The 20,604-nt window shown below is 36.1% G+C and overlaps 1 protein-coding gene across 1 annotated transcript in view; it reads left to right on the top strand.

Annotated features, from left to right (window-relative positions):
* The first annotated feature begins 1,891 nt into the window (after nucleotides 1–1,891).
* Nucleotides 1,892–20,604, top strand: part of LOC150095903 (small ribosomal subunit protein mS37) — a 32,994-nt gene continuing 14,281 nt past the window's right edge. Inside the window, exon 1 of the mRNA XM_090409414.1 lies at nucleotides 1,892–2,126. Within this exon, the coding sequence (XP_090265540.1) occupies nucleotides 2,003–2,126 (124 nt within the window). The 5' untranslated portion in view covers nucleotides 1,892–2,002. The remainder of the gene's footprint in view (nucleotides 2,127–20,604) is intronic.

Here is a 20,604-nt window from a genome sequence, read left to right as displayed (position 1 = left end):
AATAAAATTTGAATAGGTTTGGTGTTTTGAGCTGGAGAATTCAAATGTCATTCCAGTAAATTTATGCATTTTGGCCAGAGAAGATGGAATGAGGTGTATCATATTATAGGAAATTTGCTTCAGTAGGTGAATGAAGAATGAGATCTGGGGATCTTGTTGGATATAGAATTGACGTTCAGCGATACATCACAAAAAGTGGAAGGGTTGCCCAGAGAATTACTCTTGTCATGTGAAAACGCTCACAAATGGGAATAAGGAGGCGATGGCTCCATTGAACACCATAGGTCTTATTTGGCTTTGTGTACACAGATCTGGTAACCTGGCTATATTTTTGAGTGAAGCGAGAGAATGCCGAGGTGAATAAAACTATCTCGGGATTCTGGAACATCGAATATGAGAACAGATTGAGGAAATAAAGTATGCAGTATTGGCAGGCAGGAGGAGGAGGCAGATAGGTTATATGAATGTTGCATACATATAAGTTATTATTATTATTATTATTATTATTCGTGACACCTCCAAGGAGTCTAAAGACTCATCGCGGGAGGACACCCACTGTACAACTCTGCGCCTGCACTACTACACAGAACCTCTACTACCAATCACCTACATCAACACCATCTACTGCCCACAACCACCACCACCACAGCTAATATTTTTTGTCTGTAAATTGCATGTGTTCTGGAGGGCCAATTTTTCTGTATGAGAGATGACAAACCCGAGTTTCCAGGAGAAAAACCCTGCTACCTCCTGTATGAGATCTGCTAACACCTTCGATTCAAAAAGTCCATATAAAGATTCCTCCCGTCATGACGAGAATCTAACTTAGGTGTTCCAATCGAAGTTAGTGAGAAGAACCAATGATATAGTCAATATAATTATTGCACACGTAGAAATATCTGAAAAGACATGTGAATAAGGAAAGTAGAAAGACGTTTCCCCCCCCCATCGCGGGTGATGACTGTGCGGCATGTGTTTCCGGATTGAACTGTAAGAGTTCCAGCGCTGTATGTCTTAAAGGCAAATCATGATAGTTATTGTGGTCTGATTGTTCAACCTCTCGCAATCAGACTTCTGTCTCTATGGAGATTTGGAAGCAATACTATTACTATACAATTTAATATTGACTCTTCGTAAATGTCTGCCTTACTTTCTTCACCCGATGCCATTTAATATCATTCATAGTCTGGACTTGCTATCATTGGCTGAGGATGGAGAATGACTGCCCCTTCTTCTTTCTCTGCGCGTTTTCCCGCTTCCATTGCAGGGTTCGTGTGTTACGTAGATACGACGTGTGTTAGTACAACCCCCAGCCGGCCTGCCGCTGAGGGGGAATGTATTTTTTGACTGTAGCAGCGTGTGCTCACGGGGACGGTTTGCCTATTTACGGGATGAAAAACCCCAGATAAACTTTGAAAAAACCCTGCTGTCCACGCCCAAGACGCTAACTTGGCTATGTATGGCTGAGAAAGATCCTTAAGCTCCTCAAGTCGTCGACAGGAATCGAACCTAGGACACCCCTTCCCCAGGCATATGGTTGCGAAGCGCATAACCACTACACTAACCCCGCGGGGGGGGGAAGAGAATGACTGCCCCTAAGTATCCAAAATTGAGATAGGGCTAAAGTGACTTTGTCTACTCCTTTTGGCGAATAATGGCGTTAGCCTTTTTTCCCTCTCCCTGCAAAGAATACCCGATACAATTTTCCTATTTCCTTGGCCTTTAATAATGACAATCATAATTTCTTTTCCATTTAATTATCATAATATATTAATTTAACTGTTACATTCAAAATGTCTTAACTTACGGTAGTAAGTATTGCGATTATTGATCGCTTGTAATTGTAATATATGAGATGTTCCATTTTTAGACGAAAGGTGGCGTGTTTCGAGACTCGTAGATATTAATTTTAAATAGTGTTGGTTATGAGTAATTTAGCACAAACTGAATAAGTAAGTCTTGTTTTCGAAGCATGTGAATTACTTTATACAGATAAAACGAAATGCGAATAACGAGTATTTTACTGAAAGATGCAAGGGCACCGGCTATTCCACCATTCAAATTTAAAGAGAGACTACCGCTCCAATTAAAAAATCAGGTCTCCAACAAATCGAAAACGTTTACAGGTACGTGCATGTTGTTTAAATCGTTTAATATTCACTCAGCGAATTATTATAATTTTACAGACAATGACGTTTCATATTTCTGTTAACATTTCATCAGATACTTTGATTTATGTATGTGCACAGACACTTCTCATATAAAGAGAGACTACCGCAATATATATGTATATGTAATTCTTCAGCTATCATCAGCAATACTTCCCTCCCTTGATGAGTCTATGGACTCCCTGGAGGTGTCTAATAATAATATACCCCACCTCCTGTAATGTTCCTTCTATCCTCTCTGAAAATGCAATACCCTGTACATTCTATCCATGTAACTATATCATTTTCAGTACTTGTTTCCTATAATATTTGGCCAAGTCCAGCTGACCATTGCCAAAAACTCCTCCCCCTTATTCTTCTTGCATTCGTGTACATGCATTTTAATATCCCTTTGTATCGATAGTTACCCTTGTGTAATGTCATTACCAATCAATTCAAATCGGAAGCCTGTGAAATTTCATTCAGCATTGCATATTCATTACTGTACACTTGCTCATTTATCACAGGGGTGTCCAGACACATGCCCCCTAATATCTCTAGTTTTCCATTCTTTGCACTTCCAAAAAAGATATGTTATTACACTTGATACCTGGTTGGGAATATTGTATTTTGAATAAAAATGCTCATTCCTTATGTTTTTTTTGCACTGCCACCCATGAAATGTTCTAAACCTATAGTACATTAGTACCATAAGGATAGATTAGATTTTTTTATAATCTGTATTTTTTTATCTAACTTGGAAACCCTGCTCTAGAGACCATGCATAGAATTTTTTCGAGCTATTTCAGATATCCACTAAGTAAGGTAGTGGTCTCACACCTGGCAGTGAAATTCATATATGAAAGACATTCAAAATAACCATACTCATAGCAGAATTTGAATCTGCAGTCTGTTGGTTGGAGAGTGGATATGCTAACCACTGAGCCAACCAGGCTGGCAAATATTTCTCACAGAAATATGAGATATTACTGGTTATTAATATATAAAATAAACTTAATATACATATTTAGTTGTTTTTTTTTTTGTTGTTTTGTTTGTTTTTTAGCTTGCAAGATTATAGTTATTTCTTGGATTATTGGGTGCATCCTGCTTTATTCTGGCCCTGTAATCTTAATTACAATGCTCTGCAAAATTAACAGAACAAAATATTTTTCATGAATACTTTATGTTAATTGTGTCTCCAAAGGGGAATATTTGATATAATAGGCTTCATTAAAATTCCAAGTATTCAAAATGAAACTGATATACCACTCAATAGATCCACACACACCTGCACGGTGCAAGTTACTCATACCTATAAAATCACAAGTTGTGATCAAGTCGCTTCATTCTCTCTCTCTCTCTCTTGCTTGCTTGCTATTTGTTGCTTGTGGATTAGTCACATCTCCAGTGCCTTCAGTATTGTAAGTTATAATAATTTAAATGACTCTCTGAGATGGCTTGTCTAGGCAGTCATAGGCAAAGGTGTTGCAATGATTTGGCTCACAAAGTGTCATCTCAGCACTGAATGCAATTTCAGAAGACAGTAACCATTACAAGAATAGCTCGCGAAGGTCACCTGAGGTCTGTGTTAACCAAAACAGACCACCATCTGGCTCTAACAGCAAGATCAAAATCTATGTTGTCTTGTCATCAACTGTTTCTTGATTACTGTAGCTACAGATGAAAACATCTATTAAAAAGGCTCAGTTCAAGTGGACTCTAACATGGAAACCAGTAGTTTGTATCCCGTTAACCACTACTGCAGAATGCATTGAAACTGGTGCCATGGACATGTAACTTACAACCTAAACAAATGGAGGTAACAGTTCTGTTCTCTGAGTCTCATTTTTGCCTACAAGTGGATTCTAGATGAATGAGATACCATCCTTCCAGCTTCAGGGAAAGGGACACTTAGTCGAGGCATTCTTGTGTGGGGTAGAATAATGATTAACAGCAACACCCCTCATGTTTTTGACAGGGATACCTAACTTCACCAAGGTATTGAGCATGGATCTGTGAATCCTATGTGCATCTTTGTAGGAGTGTGGTTTGGCCTGGATTTTCTTTTGATGCATGCAACTACCCATAGAGCTCCTCTGGACATCATCTAGAATTTTTAGGGAAGTTTTAGGTGCACCACCCACCATAAATATGGGAACAGTATTCTAAGGATGGGCATATTTGATATTTGTATAGGGTTAGTAGCTGGGTGGGTGTAAAATAGTTTCTTGAGCAGAAAAGAATGCCTGGTTTTTAGAGGCTGTGGAAGCTATCAGTGTAATGTGTTTGTGGTAGGAGGTAAATTTGTTAGTATATACTCATCATTTCAGAAACTATATCCTCCTTACACAACTCACTGATATCCATTAGAAAGGTAACAGGGACAATTATCTGTTTCTGTTACCCTTAATTTTAGTACCAATTTATCATGCGGTATTCTTCAAATGCTGTTGCTAAATGCAAAAGTATTACTCTGTATCCATCCCATCCCTTCTATTATTGTTATAAAATGTAACTAGATTACAGAAACAAGACTGTCCTTTAATAAAGCTATGCTGGCTTATTATCAATCCTCTTGTTCCCTCCATTACATTTTATGTTAAGTTCCTAACCATCGCAAGAAATTCGGTAATTATTTACATCCTCTTTCTAATCCATGTTACTATAATAAGAAATCCCTCATTTTGACCATCTTCCACTAATTTCATTTGCAATTTTTCTTTTCAACATTTTTAGGTCTACAGCAATCCTGTTCATCTCAACTTCATATCGTACAGCCTGAAAGCCATTTTCAGTGTTGTTGTTCTTGGATTCCTACACTGACAAGAATACAATTCATCCATTCCATGTCTTACTTATTTATGCAATTTTGGGTCCATCTGATTTTATCAGTGTTACCAGTTTCTTTTTGTTAACATTTACCTATATGTTTATTTGCCAAATTATAATCAGAATTAGCTTGAAAATATCAACGTATATCAATTGCAAGTAACAGATTATGTTTTGTGCACTTCTTAAAGCTTTCTTCTTATTTTGTAATTAATATTACCAAAAGAGTGGATTCATATTATTCAGTGACTTGAAAATCTTCTACCACTTTCTCTCTCTGCTCCCCAGTCATTACTTTTAGGCATTCCCCTATTACTAGTCCAACAGATGCTGCATCGGTCACTGGGTTTTTATTTAGAAATAAATAACTTCTAAAATCTTTACAGAAATGTTATTCACACTTTTCTTCAAAATTTTCTTGTGCCATGAATCCAAAAATCCTCCATGTACCAAAGAAATTAGTTTTGATTTTATCGATATTGGAATTTTGTTGTGATATCAACAACAGTAAGCGGCAACATTACATATGCTCTAAATAATTATTTATATTTTCATTCATTCTTGGCCACTTTCATATATAATTAATTTGATTAATAATTAATCAAAGCAAAATGCATTTCATTTGAATAATTGTTTAAGAATTATACACTTATACTTGCAATTTTGGGTCCAGTCAATTTTCTCAGTGTTACTAGCTTCTTTCTGTTATTCCTGGTAATACTTTGTTATTAGTAAATGACAAAGTGTTACCAGTTTTATTTATTTAGCCCATTATTAGCCTTAGTCAAACTGTTTAGCCACCCTCCATCATTCTCAAATGGCCTTCTTCTTCTCTTATCTAATCTAAGGCATTTGATTTTAGTACATTTAGAATCATTTGCTCCTGTAGTCGCATCTGTCTATCCTTGACAGCCTGCCTCACAGATTAACAAATTTTTGTCTGTTATCCAACAATAATATCTTCAGCCTTCCACATTCCTTCTTACTCATGTGCAGTCCTTCATCCTTTTCTCTATTATACAATTCCTTTCCTTCTGAAACTATTCTTGTTATTCATAAACTCTCTTTTTGCACCTTCTGGTCATCATTGTTTACCTCTTCAATTTACCACTGTCCTGCCTTAGTATCAGTATTGCCACTCCACACACATTCTGTTTCATTGCTTGAACATAGTCTACTATCCATGTAATGTAATCTAATAGTAGATAATAGTAGTGCATAATAAATTTAGTTTAATCCTTTATCCAAGTGTGAGCAAACAAAGTTTGCGCCTGAAAGTATCTTCAGGACTGGGGTAAGGTGGTACAACACCAGGGCAACTCGTTGCAAAGGTGGAGCAAGATACCAACACTCCTGTCTCAGTATCTCCTATAATGCAAAACACATCTCCTTGCAGATATGTCTAATGTTATGCATTAAGGGAAGGGCCACTACCCAGACTAGTTTCGACCTTTATTGAGGTCTCTTCAGTGGGAGCCAGGCCCAAGCTGAGATACCAGGCAGAAGCATTCGCAAGTCATCTCTACCTATAGGAGTTGCCAAATGGTGTGCCACCCTTTTTTAATAAATTACTCTGGATTTAGAGAAAGATGTTGAAAGTTTATTTTTCACTTGGTTAGAGTATAATAAATTTAGTTTAATCCTTTATCCAAGTGTGACCAAACAAAGTATCTTCAGGACTGGGGTAAGGTGGTACAACACCAGGGCAACTCGTTGCATGACCTGCGAATGCTTCTGCCTGGTATCTCAGCTTGGCACTGAAGAGACCTCAATAAAGGTCGAAACTAGTCTGGGTAGTGGCCCTTCCCTTAATGCATAACATTAGACATATCTGCAAGGAGATGTGTTTTGCATTATAGGAGATACTGAGAAAAGAGTGTTGGTAGCTTGCTCCACCTTTGTAACGAGTTGCCCTGGCGTTGTACCACCTTACCCCAGTCCTGAAGATACTTTCAGGCTCAAACTTTGTTTGCTCACACTTGGATAAAGGATTAAACTAAATTTATTATACTCTAACCAAGTGAAAAATAAACTTTCAATAGTAGTGCCAAAAGGTAAATCTCAATCTTTAAGAAAATCAGACTCAATATATTCTACCCTTCTGCTTTCCTCCTTTAGAAAAAATCCTGCATGTGCTACTAGTGCTTAAACAGTGGTGTAATTAATGCTCAAGTCTAAATACTGCTTTTGTTTATTTTAGTACATAAGTTACATAAGGTTTGAAGGGAAGAAATGTGTATTTGGTGCATTATGGCAGAGTTACACTACCTTTTAATACAGGGAAAAAAAGAAACTTGTAAAATAATAAAACATATTTGTCTAAAACCAAATGTTACCCATTCATCAATGAATATTTATTAGTCAATAACTAAACTAGAAATATCTAAAGAATTGCAGAAACATTATTTCATAAATATGCAAAAATGTTTGCATATTTATGATCACTTGACTGGTATTGTTCATATAGAGCTTAAGTCTGGCACCTTAGACCACTCGGCCATCCTTAGTCAGTGTTAAACCCTGATAACTTAAGAATGTGAAAATTTCAATTATCATGATGTAACAAGAGAAGAAATAAAAACCCTGTATAGATTACTAAGTAAGCAAGTTTGTTCCTAAGCAGATATCGTTAAGAGCCTTTGAAAGTAACGAATTCAAAAAATAAAAGGAATGAAAAACATGCTTGCATCCAAGTGAAAAATATAGCTGAAATTGTTTGTTGAACTAAATAAAAAAAATAAAAAAATAAAAAAAGAAGGGAATTTTATTACAGTTGTGATATGATAAAATAAGGTTAAGTAAAGCAAAGAAGATTAGTCATAGGATTTTGTATGTGAGAGGCTAGTTTTTACACTTGAAATAAGAGATTAAAGATTTGAGTTAATTCTTAGAAAATTTTGGAATTTGAGTTAATTCTTTAGTATAGATGACATAGAGGTTAGCTTAAACAAAAACTAAAGCTCAAGGTCATAATTCTCGAATTGAGATTCGTCACGTGTCAGTCGTGTGCACACAGACCACATGATGTTTTGGCAGAAAAATGCCACTCTAATTGGTCAGTGAAATCAACTCCAGTAAGGGGGAGAGAAAAGAAATTGAAGAAGGTGCCAGTAGGGGTCATCGTATAAAAGGGTTAGGAAACCCCCCCCATGAGGCTTTTTTTTTTTTTTTTTTCCCTCAGTGTTTTCTTCACGAGCCTTTGTATAGGTCTCATGCCGTTTTCCTGAGTGACAGGTTAGGAGTTTTCTCCGTCCGCCACAATAAGGAAACAAAGTGTGTGGGATTTCGATTCCGTGTTCCTATTGTAAGAAATGAGGGATGCCGTTTAGTTAAAAAGAGAGAAGATAATGTCAGTGTGTTTCATCGTCCACTGATTGTAACGAGAGAAAGAAAATTCTATAAAGAAGTCTTCACGAGCCTTTGTATAGGTCTCACGCGGTTTTCCTGAGTGACATGTTAGGAGTTTTCTCCGTTCGCCACAATAAGGAAACAAAGTGTGTGGGATTTCGATTCCGTGTTCCTATTGTAAGAAATGAGGGATGCCGTTTAGTTAAAAAGAGAGAAGATAATGTCAGTGTGTTTCATCGTCCAGTAATTGTAATGAGAGAAAGAAAATTCTATAAAGAAGTCAGTGCCCACGTGGTGAATTTCACAGCCATAGAATAAATGATCTTATGTATGTCCTTTATTGAAGAATGTAAGGTAAAGATTGTGAAAGTCCACCTTAGTGCCAAAAGAACTTAGGAGTGATAAGTTATAGAATAGTTCGTCCTCAGAAGGTAAAATATCGGAAAAAGGTAGAGACCAGTGTAGAAGACCCAAGTCAAAAGGTACTGTAAAATCTCGTGTCAATTCAAATCATATGTAACTGGAGTCATTGTTCAATTACTGAACAGTAGAAAGGATTAGTGAGAATTATACTAGGACTTTAGTACATGTCAAACTAGAATAAAAAGGAGCTTGTTACTATTAATTAATACGTATTCATGTGCCTAGAGATTTATGCATGTACATTGTATTTTAATTAAGAGAGTTATAAAGGTCAAAAGTGTGTATTAGCTCAGCGAATGGATAATTTTAATCCATATTGTCTTAGTGAAAAAATTAGAGTAACTGATTATATATGTCCTAGAAAATACAGAATTATAGCCTGATCAAACCAGTAAGGGGTTAGACAAAGGATCAACTAGTTCTAGGATTATACATGTTTGTGCATATAGAATCTGTTATGGCGATATGATCACAATTCTCATGTAGGGTCTTAATCTAATACTTGTGTTTAGCTAGTGAAAATTTGTATTATATATTGATTAGTATTATATATATTAGTATTGATTTGAGTTTTATTTGATAATGAATGAATTGTACCATGTTTAAGAGTTCAATAAAATTTTGTTCATTGAAAATACAGTTGTCTGAGATTGCTCAATGCACCACTTGTAACAACGTATGAACCTAATCACGCGGGGAGAGGAATTTGTTAAGTTACGAGATAAAGGTCACCACTGCATATTAGTTTCACACTCAGACATATTTGGTAATTGCTCCTTGTTTTTGAATTTTATATCTTAAACTAAATTCCCGAAAGGCGCAGTATAAAAATAAATATTTAGGGACACTAAGGGGAGAAGAAGCTTGAATATTTGTATTTGGGTGATATAAATAAGATTTGGACAAAGACAAGTAGAGTGTCACATGTAAGGATAGTTGAAAGCCTAATAATCGTAGATTGAGACACAACATTAGAATGGCCGAGTGGTCTAAGGCGCCAGACTTAAGATCTGGTCCTTGTAAGAGGGCGTGGGCTCGAACCTCACTCCTGACAAAAGAAGATTTTTTATGGTTTACATTTGAATGGATTTGTTGTACGAAGACTTGAAAAGGCGTTGTCAAATGTAGTGGAAGTGGATGTGCAGAATCAGGGAAATTAGAGTTATTAAGAGGGGGGGGGGAGTAGATATGCAGACTTTAGGGAGACAGTTGAGTGTATGAATGTGTGTAATATGCCCAAGCGAGTACGAAAGACTACGAATCGGAATGGGATAGTTAATATAAGGCATCAAAATAGGGATGGGACAAATGGGCTTCTGCAATTCATGTATACTAATGCCAGAAGTATTAGGAACAAGAAGGAAGAATTTTTGGCTCTGCTTGGCACTTCCAGGCCACAGGTTATTGGCATTAGTGAAACATGGCTGATAGAAGATGATATAGCCAGTGGCATTGAATGCAAGGGGATATGGTGTGTTCAGGAGTGACAGGGAGAATAAAATGGGGGGAGGAGTGTTATTGATGATAGCTGATGAGCTACAGCCAAGGAGGATAGAAGTGGAACTGCAGGATAGAGAAAAGAGTACATTTCAGGCTATTTGGTGTGAGATTGAAACTAGCAGAACAAAATATACAGTTGGGTGCTGCTATAGACCAGGTGATGAAATAGATGGTGGAGATAATATGCATAAGCAAATAGAAGAAATGAGTGGAAGGAGGGTAATTATTATGGGTGATTTCAACTATGGTAACATTGATTGGAAGGAGGAGAGGACACATGGGAGGAAGGAATTGGATTTTATGCGATTATTAAGGGATAACTATCTGCGACAGCATGTAATGGAAAATACTAGGGGTCAGAGAGTGCTTGACCTAGTAATTGCATCTGAGAATTTGGCTGTAACGAATATGACCACGTTGCCACCAATTGGTGAGAGTGATCATAGGGTCTTGACTTGGGAGGTGGCTAAAGGTGTGGAATTTACAATTAAGACAGGTACATGTGGAATTATCGGGCTGGTAAGTATGACAAGTTTAGGAGTTTGATTGGTTCAGTGCCATGGCATGTAAAACTGCAAGGGCTAGATGTTGATAGTGCATCAACATGGGAGACAGTTCGGAAATGTTTGCATGAGGCAATGGCTGACTGTATATCTAGAGTCCAAATAATAAATCAAGTAAGGGTTAAATGGATGAATAACACCATTAAGCTTGAGCTGCAAAAAAAGAAACAACTATGGAGGGAATTTAAGGAGAAAGGTGACTGGCAGGCACAGGAACGGTATAAAGCGCAGGCCAGAAGGGTAATGAGTGTGGTAAGAAAAGTAAAAACGGATTATGAAAGAACATTGGCCATGCAGGCTAAAGAGAATCCTAAACAGTTTTTTAGATATGTAGCAAGTAAAAGGAAAAATGTACATGGCAGAATGATTTTAAAGAATGCCGATGGTAGGGAGGTAACTGAATCAGTTGAGATAGTTGAATTACTGAGCGAGCACTTTGCAAGAACATATCATCCAGGTGGTGACATTGCAGGATTGAATGAACCAATAGATTATACGGGAATTGTGGTGAATGAAGTGGAGGTGAGTAGTCTATTACAAAACCTCAATGTCAATACATCTGTCGGATTGGATGGTATACCAGCTTGTGTCATACGTGAAGCAGCTAAAGAATTGTCAGTGCCCTTGACCATTTTGTTTAATTTGAGTCTCAGGTCTGGATTAGTGGAAAGAGGGGAAAATAGTTCCATTGCATAAAGGAGGTTCCAAGTTGGTAATTTACAATTTGCTGTTGTAAATTACCAACTGATTAGCATATCAGAAGTTGTTGTCAGGGTTTCGGAGAAAGTAGTCGAGGGAAAAATACTGGAATGGATTGATGAAAATGAGATACTGTACGGGGAACAGCATGGCTTTGTGAAGGGTAGATCATGCCTCAGTAACTTGCTCACGTTTTGTAACACAGTGACGGCTGAACTGGATAAGGGTAATGGGTTTACAGTGATTCTACTGGACCTTGCTAAGGCCTTTGACAGGATACCACATGGAATTCTAATCAGTAAACTGCAGCATATGGGGATGGATATAGGGTTGATGAGATGGATAGGAAGGTGGTTGATGGAGAGATATCAGAGAGTGGTTTATTCAGGAATAGAGTCCAAAAGATGGCCGGCCTGTGACTAGTGAGTTTCAAAGGATTCTGTTCTTGGACCGATACTGTTTATTTTGTTCATTAACAATATAGGAAAAAGATCTGAGAGGAAGATGATTTGGATAGCTTGGAGGACTGGGCTAAGGAAAATGGATGTCGATTTAATGGGGCAAAGTGTAATGTTATGCATTTTGGGGTGAAAAGATTAGCAGCAGTATATCACATTGGTGGAACTGTACTCCAGGAAATTTATGAGGCCAGGGATTTGGGAGTGTAGTGTTGGTGGATAGGGAGTTGGAGTTTTAGGGGGAACATCGCAGAAGTGGCTAAATCAGCTCGTCAAATCACTTGATTACTGAAAAATGCTTTACCAAGCAGAGACAAACAAGTTATTGTTCCTCTATATCAAGCCCTGATAAGACCCCATCTGGACTACCGTGCCCAGATATGGCCGCCAGGGTTTCTTCTTGATGGGGAGGAGGTGGAGAGGATCCAGAGACAAGTGACCAAGTTGATAGCAGGTCTATGGAATGAACCTTATGAGAACAGGTTGAAGATTTGTGGGTTGCAAAAATTGGTTGATAGGCAGAAAAGGGGTGATATGATTGAGACATTCAAATTACTGAAGGGTTTCTATAAGATTAATTCAGAAGATATTTTTTGAGAATAGGACTGGTGGTGGGAGGACTAGGGGCCATACATGGAAGCTGGGTAAGAATGTGGTTAGCAAGGGTGTTAGAGCTAGGTTTTTTACTTGGAGAGTGGTGAATGAGTGGAATAAGCTTCCAGAGTCTGTTGTGGGTGCTATGACTGTGAATGAGTTAAAGGCGAGGTATGATAGATACTGTGTGAATGTCGAATAGTTGTTGACATGATGTTAGGGCCTCCCTTGATGAGTCTTGTCGACTCCTTGGAGTTGCCCAAAATAATAATAATATACTGGTATTGTCTTAGTATTTCAGTTATTATAGACAATTTGCAGCAATGCTTCTCATGATAAGTATGACAAATTTATATGCTCGGACACAAAACAATTGGAACCATACTTCATTTTTGATGCTTAGTAGTTGTTCTGAAGGATTGCATCCAGAAGATGGACAGTTTGGCTTAATGGATAGCATTTCTACTATCTAACCAGCAGATCCCCATGTTAAAATCCCACTGTGAGTGTTGATGTTTGCAAATGCCTTTTAAGTAGCAGTTGAATTTCATTGCTCATTGTGAGACCACCACTCTGCTTATCAGAACCTTAAAGTGGCTTGAAAAAGTTCCATGCTTGGCCTTTAAAGCATAGTTTTGTTTTGTAAGATTATCTTCAAATTCCTTATATTGATCCTCAGGTGGTGTACATATAAGGATAATTACAATATAAGGATAATTATAATTACATGAAAAGTTACATCATTACTTACTATCTACAATTCATGTTAGAGGTTTAATGGAATATTAACAGCACTGAGAAAGGATTAAAACTAATTTTAATACTTCTAATATTTTGTCTCCGTCACAGAGACATCTTCGGGGATTACAAAAACTTTTTGTAACAACACACACTCAAATACAATACAAAGTGAAACTAAAGTCCTATCTAGGTGGTGCGCCCTCTATGGGCATTTGTAGGTGGCCTGGGATGTAAAGAGGGATCTCTGATAATTAAAGTTTCCCAAATTTAGGGAAGTTTTAATGCAACCGTATTTGTTTAAATTAGATTGGAATTAGGAGGTGAAATATTGGCAGTATTAAAATTAGTTTTCATCCTTTCTCAGTGCTGTTAATATTCCATTAAACCTCTAACATGAATTCTTCACAGCACTTAAGCCTCAACACAGGTATTCTGACTATCAGCAGTATTCTTCCAGATCAGCCTGTTATCTGTCTATATTCCAATATTATCAGATCCTATATTTCTGTCTTCTAAGGCACTTCTTACTGTATCAATCCACCTACATCTTGATCTTCCTCTGGGTCTTTTCCCTGCCATCCTGGCAAAGAATACTTTTAGCAATCTTTCCTCTCTGCCATTCTGTTTAAGTGGCCATATCACCTGAGATTAGCTCTGCTAACACATTTTTGAATGCTAACAATGTCAAGTTCTTTCCTAATGGCCTCACTTTTAATATGATACTGCCATTGATTCCACCTGATTAGGCCACTAATCTTTCTCAGCACTCTCATATCTGTGGCCTGCAGTCTTTGATCAAGAGTATTATTTCTAACCCATCTCTCAAATCAATAAGTTAAAATGTTGATTTTCATACCAAATTTATTACAGCAGTTATTCAATTTGGTTGGGGAATCCTGTAGACTTGACCTGGATTTATTTAGGAGTATAACATCATCTGCTAAAGTAAAGAGCTGAAATTAACATCTGCAGTTTTAATATCAGGTTTAAAACCTCTGTTTGGCCTGAACCCAGCTTGTTCTTCTCCAAGCTTCTCCTTCACAATTCTTCTTAGCGATTTCTCAAGAATGCTTGCATAAATTTTATCAGGAACACTCAGTAGAGAAATTCCTCTGTAATTGTAATATTCAGTTTTATTTCCTTTTTTAAAGATGGGTACAATGAGTGCTTTCCTCCAATCATCTGGAATTTGACCCGCTGATCAGGACTCCTGAATTATTCAGTGTAGCCACTGCAAAACTTTTATATACCTCCATAATTTAGCATTTTCTGGTCGAATATCATCTACTCCAGCTGCCTTTCAGGTTTGTGATGGCTTTTTCTACTTCAAGTACATATATATATATGTACTTTCTGCAGGACCGTTTCTACATTTTGGGGGCCCTATGTGAAATGGAAAAGCGGGGCCCCTGAAAGTTAGTAACATTTATGGAAATTTTTAATGGAAGAATATCTTGCTAATTAATTAAATCAAATAAGAAAAATATTTATGCCCATAAATAAACAAGTATGCTCTCTAGCATCAATTTAAGTAAAGGGAAAAAATTAGTTAAAAAATAAATGTGTTTGTATGTACACGATATATTATTTTATTATGCAAGTACACATTATCATATAAATACGCCAGAACAATGATTTATTTAATAATATAAATAATAATATAAAAAAAAATCCATTTTTACTATAAAGAAAGAAATATATGTATAACAACTTATAAGATTTAAAAGAAATCTTAATATATTACATTTTATTTAACCTAATGTGCTTATCAATAAAATCATTTATAACGCTATCAAAATTCAAATTTTTTGCAATTTCATGCTCTGTAGATATTATTGCCAGGGATGACAAACGTTCTCGAGACATAGAAGATCACAAATAGGTGTTTATTAATTTTAATTTGGAAAATGACCTTTCTGCTGATGCGACTGTAACTGGACTGGTCAATAATATTTTAAATGTCGTAGTAATATTTGGATAAACCGACAAATTATTTGCAATTATGAATTTTAAAATATTAATGGGTGCATCTTCTGGAACAATATTTCTAAAAATAATTAATTCATTGTACAATTCAGATTCATCAATATCTGTATTTAATTTTTGATGCAGCTGTTTGCAGCAAAATTTTAATTCATTTTCTGTCCTTTTTCTTATTAATTTCATATCATAAAGAAATCCAAATGATTTTTCGTGAATTTCATACAATTCAAATATTTTTTGACAGATTGTAGAGCAGTATCTAAAATTACAAAAAAGAAATTTATCCTAAAATTATCTTTCTTATCACCTATATGTGATTCGTCAGGCGTTTCATAATCAAAAATTAATTTTCTTCGACGTACTCGACTTTCTTTAAATTTAATTTCTATTTCTAATAGATTTGACAGTTCTTTAGCAATCTCAAAACAGCTATCAAATCCTGATATTCTCTGCTCTTCAAAGTACTGCACTAACTCTTTAATATGCTTAGTTGCTACGTAATGGGAATTTTTGCATTTTGTAATACTTGACTTACTAAATTAACTTTTGACAAAAGCTCATACCAAATTACAAGGCTTAGTATAAACTCAAATGAATCTGTTTGTTCATATATTGAAACCACTTCTACTTTGATAGTATTATCTGATGCAGTTTTAGATAATTCTTTTAGTGCATTTAAAAATGTTATACGATATTATTATATATCTTAGAGTAGTTTCAAATACTACCACTCTAGTGCTACGATCTTAAAATTTATTCCCTATACCAATTACTGTTTATCCTAATGTTATTTCATCGAATAATAGAATGGCGTGGGGCCCTGTGCCACCGCACAGTTGACACACCCATGAATACGGCTCTGACTTTCTACAATATGAATGTTTCTACCACCATGCTGTTACTGCTTGTTTCATTTAGCAGTCTTTTAAAGTAATTACACGATACATCAAGAATATCATTATCTTCAGTTTTTATGCTCCTTTTACAGTACTCCTTCATCCATTTCTGAGCTTTTTCAATAGCTTCCAGAATATTTTACCACCTTCTTGCTATTTATTTTCAATGTTCTTACCAAAGTATTCCAATGACTTTTATCTGATTTAGCTAATTCATGCCTCTATAGTACAGTTGGAAGAACGACGGTATATTGCACCCTTCGATTGGAGGTTTTTTTATATGGATTGTTTTCAATTGAATGTAATGTGAGTTAGCTGACCTCATACAGAGGTAGCAGGGTTTTTCATCCTGCATAAAGACAAATCGGGTATTCAGGACACATGTAATTTACACACAAAACATACTAGTGGTGGTAGTGGGCAGTAGATGATGGAGGTGGATGGAAGTGGTGGGGATGGAGAGTTGTAGAGTAGATGCCCTCTCTCGATGAGTCTTTGGACTCCTTGCAGGTGTCATGAAATAATAATAATTTACATAATGCTTTGCTTTCTTCCATTTTTCTCTGTATTCCCTGAGAGTACAAGCTGACTTACTTGCAGTAACTTTTGATATGCTCTCTTCTTTTCCTTGACTGCCTCTTTAATTTTATCTCACCACATGCCTCTCTGGCTGAATCAATCAGTTTTCTTTAAGGGTTGCCACTGAATCTCCAAGGTTTGGTACTTGTTTGTAAATTCTCAGTTTTTCTTGAATAATGTTTGTGTATTTGAGTCTACAGTTCACATCTGATAGCTGTTCTACTTTGATTCATTTCAAAACGTTCTTATGCACCCTTCTTTTCAATATGAAGTTCAGTTTTATCCTGTTCAACACTCAATTGTGATCACTTATTTCAGTTTTGTGAGCTTCACTTAAAAATTAAATTTCAATAAATATATTCAACTTTGGTAAACAGAAAATGACTAAACATAAAATTTACTCACATAAAGATGGGAATGGAAAGACTCTGTGCACACTCATTGAAAAAAATGTGTGGACTGGAGTTCAAGTCTGAACTCTTGTCTTGGAGAGGCTTGAAAAAGTTCCATGTTTAGTCTCTAGTGCATGGCTTCTGGATAATTTACTGTTTGGCATATCCAACAGGCATTAATGAACGATAGGTTTGCATAAACAGTTCCATAAGAGCATTTTTGGAGAGGGGGGGGGGAGAGAGAGAGAAAGAGTGTGTGTGTGGTATATATAAATATAGCTACCATGGATACCTCCATAGCTGTGAAAGAAGGGAACCTGTTTCAAGTCGCAGAGTGAGTTTTTTTTTTGCAATTATGGATTCTCACAGCTGTTTCTGAATTAATGAATTTTCCCAAGTGATAAGCTGACTCAGTTACCAGTTATTACTTCCATTATTAATTGATTAAATTCACAGAATTAAGTAGTATTATGATGAGATTGATATTCCACTGAGGTGTGGAATATTAATCTCTTGCCATAGTACTACTTTGTGGAGGTGGGGACATTGAGACTCATGGTTCAAAAACATAGGACTGGCTAAGAGTGGGCTATATAGAAAGCAAAAAAGAATAGTCCCAAAATAAGACTATGAGGAGATCCATGCAGAAATGAAATGGGGGAAAAAAAAGTACTATTATCAATTATATGAAGAGCCAAAGGCTTCAATTAGGCAATATGAACTTATTTAAGTTAAGCCGTTGGATTAAAGCCTTTGGCTCTTCATATAATTAGTAATTTATTAGTACACCTTCTTGGCAATTCTCATAGAAGGGATGCAAGTTCTGTTCACTACAAACTTGGTATTAACTAGGTCTACCTACTCACTGATGAGACCTCAATAAAGGTTGAAACCAGTCTGGGTAGTGACCTTCTATCATAATGTAGAACAGTAATACAGCTCCTAGGAGCTAAGTTCACATTATGGGTAAATACCAAGAATAGTGATCGGAGCCATCTCCACCCTTACTATGAGTTGCCTCTGTTTGCACTACCAAATGGGTCAGGTGTTGCACTATCCAGGTATTTGCTTTATGCTTGGAATCGCCGAACTTTATATAGTTTCTATATTCAGCATGAAACTCTTTGAGTTTCTTATTCGGCTAAGAAACAATATGGAATGTAATATAATGTAATATCCTTTAACTTAAATAAGTACTATTATCATTTATTTTATGCATATTGATAAGTGGTGCACATTTCATTTATGTACAATTGTTTTGTCAAGTATGCTATGTGTATTTCTTGGATTATATAGTTATCTATATAATTATCTATATTATCTGTTTAAAATTCCATAACTTATGTTATGGAATTTTAAAGTGGAAGAAGAGCATGTGCGAAGTGCAACTTGAATGCAAAGTTGATTGGGTTGTGATGTGTCAGTGAACTGAGATTGAGAGTAGTAGGGATACAATGGGAAGTATGAGAAACCAGGTGAGTGATCTTTTGTAAGAAGTCATCGATAGCCGGGAGGACAAAAGTGGGGTAGAGCAAATGTTGTATAATAGTGATAAATGACACGGTAGAAGTGAAAGATGGTGGAACTCTAGAGAAATGAAGCTGATTTAAAAGATATAAACATGAATAAGGATGTTAGAAAAGAATTAGTGAATTTGAGGAAGAATTAAGGTGGGTGCAAAGTGAAGTAGGTCATTTAGAGAAGAGATTGACTGTTGAAAGTATAAAAATGAAGGTAGATAGAAGAGTTGAAGATGAATGATTGCTGTGGAAGGATGGAAAGTTATATAATGTTGTATGGAAATATTATGGTGAAAGACGTGAAAATAAAGCAGGGGTTGAAGGTGCATTTTAGAGCACCGATAGGAATGGTGATTGATGCTCTGGAGAGAAGAGGAAGTGCAGAGGAATCAACCGTGCTGATAGCAATAAATGATTTGCAAGTGTGAACGAGGAAACAGGATTTAAGAATGTTGCTGGAGACATTGAAGTGGAATTATTTAAGGGGTTTGCAGTCCACACCCTCTCGATCTGTCCTCATAATCTACACTTCATAATCCTGATATAATCTTTGTAACTCTTCTTTGCATTCTTTCACAGCTTGTTTATCCCCTCTGAACCCAGATGACCAAATGTCTGCACAGTAGTCTAGGTGTGGTCTTGTAAATGTTCGTTTCAATGTTGCAATTACTTCTGAGTTGTGTTTGCAATTTTTGCTATGTGACCTTTGAACTTCAAATTCCTATCCACCATAACTCCAAGACTCCTATTCTCATCAGTTTCTTGTACCATAACTCTGCCATTATAATATGCCATTGGAGATCTCATTGCAGCAAAGTGCATAACTTTACACTAATGTTGACTTGACAACCATTATTATTTGCTCACATTTTCAGTCTATTGAAATCATTCTGTTAATGCTGGATATCATCAGACAGTTGAACATCTCCTATCACATCCTTCCCAATATTGTTAATGCATCAATTGAATAGATCCCTAAAATCTTCCGTCACTTTAAATCTGGCACATTCACACCCACTGTATATGACTTTGATACCTGTCCATCAGTCATTCACGTATCCAAGTCAAGCATTGTATTCCAGTTTATGTAGCAGCCTTTCATTGTTGTATTCTATTAAATGCCTTAGCAAAGTCCAACAGTATTATAATGTATTCATTCCTTTTATCCAACTCATCTCTAACATTGTTATAAAATATGTGCAAATTGCTATTGTTTAACCCATTTCTGTATGTGTTCTTACCAACTTCTCTAAAATCTTCCACCACCACTCCAGAAATACTGATAAGTTGGTAGTTCACATCAGTTTTTGCACCACCCTTGCACAACGAAACCATCATACATTCTTTTTCCATTCTTGTATCTTTCCTGAGCTAAGACCTAGTTATAGAAATAGGTCAAGGTTCTTCCAGCTTGGCTGAACATTCATGTAGCATGCATTCTGATATTCCATCTCTATTGTGAATCCTTATTCAGGTTATGCAAGACTATGACTGTGATGTAAAAAATGTTTTACAAAATTTGTGTAAAGCTAATATGTGTAATTAATTGTTTATAGTCTTTTTGTTGTAAAACTTTTTTGTACTAGTAACCTTGATGTAAGCCTGACAACTTACAAAAACTTGTCAGTTTTAATTGCTTATTTTTTAATAAACTTTATTTACATCATAATGTGGCCCACTGAAAACATTCCCATAGAATGTAATATCTTGCTTGCGAGGCACCAGAGCTCGCCTAAATTCTTATGTTGCTTTAAGTTGTAATAAGATGGTCTACATGACCATCTTATTACAACAAGAAGGTATCGATCCAGGCACTGTTTAGTGGTGCTTGGAACCAGATAGATAATGAAATATCTAGATAGAACACATGAAACAGTTTTTCATGTCTTATTTTCTTTCTTCTGGTACAGAGTATTGTAAGAAGAGAAA

This window comes from Typopeltis vanoorti, chromosome 19 (genome assembly GCF_054136105.1).
Source record: "Typopeltis vanoorti isolate ZY-2024b chromosome 19, IOZ_Tvanoo_1.0, whole genome shotgun sequence".
Taxonomy (NCBI): Eukaryota; Metazoa; Arthropoda; class Arachnida; order Uropygi; family Thelyphonidae; genus Typopeltis; species Typopeltis vanoorti.
Note: the sequence above shows the minus strand (reverse complement) of the source record. Positions and strands in the feature narration are given on the sequence as shown.